The 7553-nt window shown below is 35.5% G+C and overlaps 1 protein-coding gene across 1 annotated transcript; it reads right to left on the bottom strand.

Annotated features, from left to right (window-relative positions):
* Nucleotides 1-291: 291 nt before the first annotated feature.
* Nucleotides 292-2855, bottom strand: LOC112742955 (uncharacterized). The gene is made up of 5 exons (XM_025792195.1): nucleotides 2108-2855; nucleotides 1400-2024; nucleotides 868-1267; nucleotides 519-771; nucleotides 292-407 (listed from the first exon to the last, which is right to left on the bottom strand). The coding sequence occupies exons 1-5, from the start codon at nucleotides 2853-2855 to the stop codon at nucleotides 292-294; spliced, it is 2142 nt and encodes a 713-aa protein (XP_025647980.1).
* Between the last annotated feature and the right edge of the window lie 4698 nt (nucleotides 2856-7553).

Consider the following 7553-nt stretch of genomic DNA (forward strand, 5'->3'; position numbering starts at 1 on the left):
TATATATATATATATATATATATATATATATATATATATATCATGTATAATATATATATTTACTCAGATATAAACATTCAAACCTAACAATTTCAACATCAAAACACATAATAAATTAACCTAATACTAAAATTACAAGTTACAACAAGTACTTTGGATCACACATTTAAATCCTTCACAAGTATTTATCTAGTTCAACATAAAACACACAATTACACAATCAAAAGTTCATAAGACATAACCAAAACACAAAAGAAAACAACAAAGCAATAATTAAATTTCTAATAAACTCTAAAACTCAAATCCTCCAATATCTTCATCTTCCATGGCATCAACATCATCATCTTCACCATCTTCATCAGAAACATCATTTCTTTCAGCCTCAGGTTCAACACGGCCAACAAAATCTTCATCATCATTCACATGTTCATCTTCTTCCTCTATTAAATTTTATTGTGGATCCCCAATAAACTCATTCTCACCTCCCTCACCCATGTTAAATTCATTACTATTCATACTTGGAATAGCAAATTCATTACTATTTGGATCATCATTAGTATTGTCATTCGTTGGCAAGTGAGAATGCTCAACACTTTCAGCAATATTTTCATTAACATCCTCAGTTATCCACTCATCATCAGAATGCACTGCATCAAATTCAAGTTCTTGAGTTTTTCTAATTTGCTTGCCCTTTAACTTCAAATTATACATCACATACACTAAATCATTCATTTTCTTTTGATGCAACCGATTTCTTCTCTTTGTATGAACCTACAAACATATAGTTCCAATAGTTAATAAAAATACAAAAATTAAAATTAAAATAAATAATGAATAGTTCTAAGGAAGTAAGGAATAAGGAATTACCATTTTAAATGCACTCCAATTATGCTCACAACCAGATGAACTACAAGTTAAGCTTAGAACTCGGATAGTAAACTTCTTTAGTTCTGGACAACTATCTCCATAGAAGTCCCACCACTCAGCAGGTAGCATGGTCTTCCTACTACTCTTTGCAGTTTCATTACCAAAGAGGCCTCTAGCATAATGAAAGTCAGGAAGCTGTAGACCAACCTTTTTCCTTTCTTCCTGGTTAGGAACCAGTTTTTTCAAACAACTATATAGGTCAATCTTAATGTCAGCATCATCAACCATGAAATTTGGTTCATAGTGATAATGAGGATTAAGATAATACGCAGCTGCATGCAATGGTCTATGCAATTGACTTTCCCACCTTCCATCAATAATTTCCCATATAGGTTCGTAACTAAAAATAACAATACAAATGAATAAAAATAAGAAAATTAAATAAATAACTGAATATAAGAAGAAAATATGGTAACATGATACATTGATAATCAAATATTAAAGCTTTCAATTAGTCAAGACTCAAGATTACCTCTTTTTAACACAACCGAAGTTAGTCCTGATTGTTTCTTTGGCGTTTCTCATGCCTTCAAAGATGAAACCCATGGCTGGTTTTTCATTTGAATCAACCAAGCGAAGGACTGTAATGAGAGGAGCAGCAGCCTTGAGGCATATGACAATATTCTTCCATAGCCTACTATCCAAGGCCATGTTTTGGACTCTTATTCCTTCAGGCGTTGATGCAACCTTAGTTGTCTTCCAATCAGCAGAAGTAAACATAGTCATCAATGGTCCTTTATTATCATGAAGACAAGTGAGAGTCAAATAGGCAGTGGCGAATCTTGTGGCACCTGGCCGAACCAAGTCCTTTTCCTTTGTAAAATTCCTCAACATGCTAATGAGCATACTCCGAGAGTAGATAAAAGTGGTGATTTTTCTTCCCTTTTTTATGGTTGTTTCATGCACCTTTAGCTTCTTTTCAAAATCCTCCAATATCAAATCTATGCAGTGTGCAGCACATGGTGTCCAATACAAACTTTTTCTAGTCTCCATCATTCTTTCTCCAGCAGCCTTATAATTAGCAGCATTATCTGTAACAATTTGGACTACATTCTCTTCACCAACAAATTCTACGGCATCTTCTAGCATTTTGACAACTTTATCCATTGTTTCGAGATGTCAGAAGTGTCCAATGAATAAAGAAAAACTGTTCCTTTAGGGCTGTTCACCAAGAAATTACAAATACTACGCCTTTTTTTATCAGTCCATCCATCCGACATGATTGAACAACCAGTTCTCTTCCACTCTACTTTAAATTCAGTAAGCATTTCATCAACATTGTTCACTGTTTTCTTTAATTGGGTTTCTCTTAACTCATGGTAAGAAGGGGGTTTGTAGCCAATACCATATCTCCCAACCATCTCACAAAACTTTAAAAATTCGGGATTCTTAATAACATTGAAAGGAATAGCACTTGTATAGAAAAATATGGCACATTGTTGATCACATTGTTCCTTTAGATCCTTCTTTATCATTTGATTTATTGTTGATTGAACTTGAGCCCCTTTTCCTTTTGTGACAAAGTTGCGAATATCTTTCCCCTTTTGTTGAGAATTGTCCTTCTCCTTTTCTGTTTGTTCAGGATAATCCTCATCATCACCGAATCTTCTCTTCTTCAATGATGCTTCTTTAGCCTCCACACAGACTTTCAACATCACAGCCTTCACTTCTTCAGGTACTGAAGCACAAGGCTCTGAATCCTCTTTAGTACCGGCAAGATGATGCTTGAATCTATAAATCCCTCCGCTTATAGTCTTTGAGCAATAATTACACTTCACTTTTTTACCATTGCCTTGAACATCAATCCCATGTTTCCATCCTATATCACTTCTATTTCCAGTTGCATTTTTTCTCCTAGAAACAGCAGGTGTAGGTCTAGGAATACTAGGAAGTGAAGACCCTGTCCCTGAACCAACATTCTCAGACATTTTATATTTTTATCCCTAAAAATCAACAACCCAAATAACAAATTCAGATTCAGATTATCCACTAACTAAATTCAGATTCAAATTATCCACTAACTAAATTCATAACTAACACTAGTTTCAGCTACACTTACAACAATAATGTTTAAAAGATGAAAAATTTTCAGCATCATAAGACTTAATCAATAATCATCACTCCAAATGCAGTACAGCAAGCAATACTTTTGTGATTCGGAATAATATACCACCCAGTTATGAGTTAACCCAAAAGTCCATTCTCATTGTCATATGAACCCCCTTTGAGGTCATTAATATGATCAAGCACAAACAAATTAAAACAATGGCAACCAGAGTCAACCACCAATACTCCAATACTCACTTTATCACACAACAGATACATTTTCATTTAAACTAACAATTCAGATTTCAGACTTTCAATTAAACTAACACAGTAAGTCAGTAATACTAACTAACAATTCAGACTTGAGAGTTTCAATTCACTAATTCAGACTTCAGAATTTCAGTAAACTAAAGACTAAACATAACTACATAACAGAAGCAGAAAACAAAAGAAAAAAATATATAGCAGAAGCACTATCCACACATTTTAACCATGATTGAAGCATGAAGCATGAAGCATGAAGTACAGATTACAGAAGCAGGCAAGCAGCATCAGTTTTTTTTCACATATTAATTTTTTTTTCAACAGATCAAACGCAGATCAGGGCCTTAATAACTTTGCAGAATTGAATAATTGCAACCAAAATTGTTAGCATTTGAATTAGTTTAACAAAATTACCTTGGAGATGGGCAGACTTTATCACTTGAAGCAGATCGGCAGTGCTTCAGTGAAGAAAAACAGAACAAGGCCGACGTGGGCAGAACAAGGGAGGGGAGGCAAACGGCGTGGTGGACTGGTGGTGGGCTCTGGCGCTGTGCGACTCTGCGTGGTGGTGGCCTGATGGGCTCTACGAGACTGCGACTCTGCGTGGTGGTCCTTCACTGGGCTCTGCGACGCTGTGTGGGTGAGCGGTGGGGGACGAGGGATGAGGCGAGGGGAGGTGAGAAGGCAAGGGGTCCGTCTGGACTCTGGCGTCCGGCCTCTGCGTGGCGGCGCAGACAACTTCACCGTTAGATGGTGGAGGGTGTGACGAGTGAGGCTGGCCGTGAGGGTTTGGTTGAGGGAGTCACTAGGGTTTCGAACTTTAGTTCACTCCTTCATTAGTGGGTGTGGGTTTAAGTTGCGGGTTTGGGTTAGCCGCTTCTGTAGGGTTTTTTTTTCTGGGCCAAAACGACGCCGTTTTGGCGAAAATGGGCAACGAAATTAAACTCGCTGACTCGCTAGCAAACTCGCGAGTTTGCACAATTTTATCCGAGTCTAGCCGAGTCAACCCGAGTCTACCCAGAAACGATTTTATGTCCGAGTCAACTCGATTCCACTACCTAAACTCGTAAACTCGTACGAGTTTACGAGTTAACTCGCGAGTTTGACAACCATGGTTCTGATGCGTGCTCAGAGTTTCAATAATGTGTGTCTGATTGTTGCTTGATAGATCTGGGGTTTAGTGACTAACCATTTACCTAGAAAAGAGAGAATCTTATGGTAAAGCTTGACCAAGCCCTTGGAAACTTAAATTGACAAATTAATTTTCTAGAGGCCTGTGTTAAGCATCTCCCCATGCTTAAGTTTGATCATACTCCTCTTTGTCTCTAACTATTTTCTAGGCCTATTGTAAAAAGAGGGAGGAAACCATTCCACTTTGTTGCTACTTGGTTGACACATCCAGAGTTTGTTAATTTGGTGAGAAATCATTGGAAAGTTGATAGCTCTTAGTCTAATGACATTAGAAATTTTTAAAAGTTCCTAAAAGATTGGAATGCCTCAATTTTTGATATCTTGAAAAGAAAAGGAAAATTTTGTGCAAATTTTAGGTTATAACTAATTGTCTGTCTAATGGCAGCAACTACTATCTTAAAGACCTTTTGTTCCAATTGTGTAAGGATTATAAGGAGGTCCTTGTGATGAGCAAAAAACTAATTTGCTCAAATATTGGCAAGTGCACCAAATCGTTCAAGTTATACGGTGAGTGGATATCATTTTCACGAAAATTAATGGATTGAAGCAAGCAATGTCTAAATGAATCTCTAATTAGATCAATCAAATATTGGCAAGAGGATTGTGGATCTTGAAGAAAATAAAGAATAGATAAAAGGAGAATTGGGAGAGAGCTTAGAAAATTAAGTAATCAATGAATGAGAATGAGAATGTTAAGGCTTCAGAGATGTTTGATTCTTAGAAAGAATAGTGCTTGTGTTTTCTTAATTTAACTCATGTAAAAATCTTTTCACAGCAAATCATTTATAATCAAATTCCAATCTCTTAGTAATTTAATTTCTCCTAACCCAATTAATTACCAATCCCTTGGTCAACTAATTAGGAGAAGACACGAAGAACGGTTTCGATTTTAAGCCACACAAATATTCAAAAACTATCCCTAGTTGAATTATATGTCACATATTCAAGAATAGTTCTAAATAATTCAAGATTATGAGATGAGTTTCAAGATAAATGCGAAATTAATTTTTCCAAAGTAATAATAGAATCTAGGACAGACTTAGAATATTTTTCAATACTTCTAACCATTAATAATGAATAACAAAACTCAATCTTGAAAAAGTAGAGAAGCATGAATTAAAATAAAGAAAATACTCACACTATAAATCCATAAAATAAACAAAGCTCCTAACCTTCAACAATGGAGGTTTAGTTACTGATGATAATGAAGAAAACTAAAAAGATGAGAAAGAGGTATGTATGGTGATTCTGGATCCCCCGAATGTCCCTCTCTTGTGAGCCTTGTTAACTTATTTATATGCTAAGTTCTGCGTAAAATTCAAATTAAAAAACCAACTCTAATCTTATCTTTAGGAATGATAAGATTACTACCTACTTAAATTCAAATCAAGTCTTAACAATAATTCAAATTTAATTCTAGAAATAAATCCTAACAACTAAATCTTTTTCTTTCTAAAAAAAATTAATGCTAACTAATCTCTTAAATCTTGAATCTTCAGATGAGATTAAGGCTTCCCATGAATGCATATTGAAATTGGGCCTTGGCAGGTGTTGCATCCAGAGAGTTTGAAGCTTTGGAGCGCCAGGCATGCTTCTTTAAGTTTGGGTCTTGGCCCATTTGTGCCTCCAGGGGCCAAGGAGTGTTGGGCATTGGTGCGGGGCCGTTGGGTGCTGGTGGTTAGGCATTGGACGCTGACGAACGGATTTTCTGTCGGTAAAAAATTTTCACAAATAAAGTCTCGTTGCAAGTATAGCTTCTAGACCGACAAGAAATCCTTTCGTACAAAATTTTGGTTGTCACAAGTAACAAACCCCTAATAAAATTGATAACTGAAGTATTTAAACCTTGGGTCGTCTCTCATGGAATTGCAGGGAAGTGTATTTATTATTGGTATGGAAGGTTATCTTTTTTGGGTTTTTGAATAAGGAACAAGAAAAGTAAATTGCAAGAATTAAAGTAATAACTAATAATGCTCTTAGCAAGGTATGAGAAATGGAAATCCTATCCTAGTTATCCTTATCAATTGTGATGAGAATTGTTCACTACTCCTACTTAGTTAACCCTTACTAAATAAAGGAAAGTCAAGTGGACTAATCAATTTGATTCCTCAAGTCCTAGTCAACTCCCAAGGAAAGACTAGCTTTAGAGGGATCCAAACCAACCAGCAAATTCCAATTATCAATCAACAAAGGAGTTTGATAACTCAAGTGTCACCAATTACTCAGCCAAAGCCAAAAGGAGAGAAATCTAAATATGCAAAGCATCAATCACATAAATTGAAGAAAGCAACCATAAATCTGAAATACCTCAAATTGCATTAAATAAAGAAACCAATTCTAACATGGAGTTCATAAACTAAATTGGGAAAATAAACAAACTAAAGTAATAGAATAAATAAAGGTAGAAGAGAAATTAAATTAAAGGAACATTGAACCTGGAATTGAGAAGAAGCAAATCTAACCTAAGAGAAATCCTAAATCCTAAAACCTAGAGAGAGGAGAGAGCCTCTCTCTCTAGAAACTACATCTAAAACCTAAAATTGTGAATTATGAGAAGTTGTATGAATGTCTCCTTGATTCCCCCACTTTGTAGCCTCTAATATGTGTTTTCTGGGCCGAAAACTAGGTCAAAAACAGCCCAGAAATCGCCCCCATTGATTTTTGATACGTCCAGCACGTGGCACTGTCACGCATACGCGTTGTCTACGCGTACACGTGGATTGAGTTTTTTCCAGGTCACGCGTACGTGTGATCCACGCGTGCGCGTCACCTAACAGCGTGGCAACTAATTAAGAAGGAACAAATACCTTCTTATGTGATTATATTGACTTAAAAACCATGACGAAGAAGTAATTCAATTCAAATCACTAAATTCTATGTGCACTCATAAAATTTTCACCTAATATGCAACAAAATATAAATGTGCAAATCCAATTAAGTGCTAGTAATTTAAGGCAAAAAATAAGTGCATTGATAAATTTCAATCAAGAAGCAACCCAATCAACATCAAACAACACTTGCAATTTATTTAATTAACAAACAACTTAAAGCAAAACGAATATAATTACTAAAACAAAAATGAAATGCAATAAAAACTAAGTAAAACAAGTAGAAAATAAGGTAAA

The sequence above is a fragment of the Arachis hypogaea genome, chromosome 14 (genome assembly GCF_003086295.3).
Source record: "Arachis hypogaea cultivar Tifrunner chromosome 14, arahy.Tifrunner.gnm2.J5K5, whole genome shotgun sequence".
NCBI classification, from domain to species: domain Eukaryota; kingdom Viridiplantae; phylum Streptophyta; class Magnoliopsida; order Fabales; family Fabaceae; genus Arachis; species Arachis hypogaea.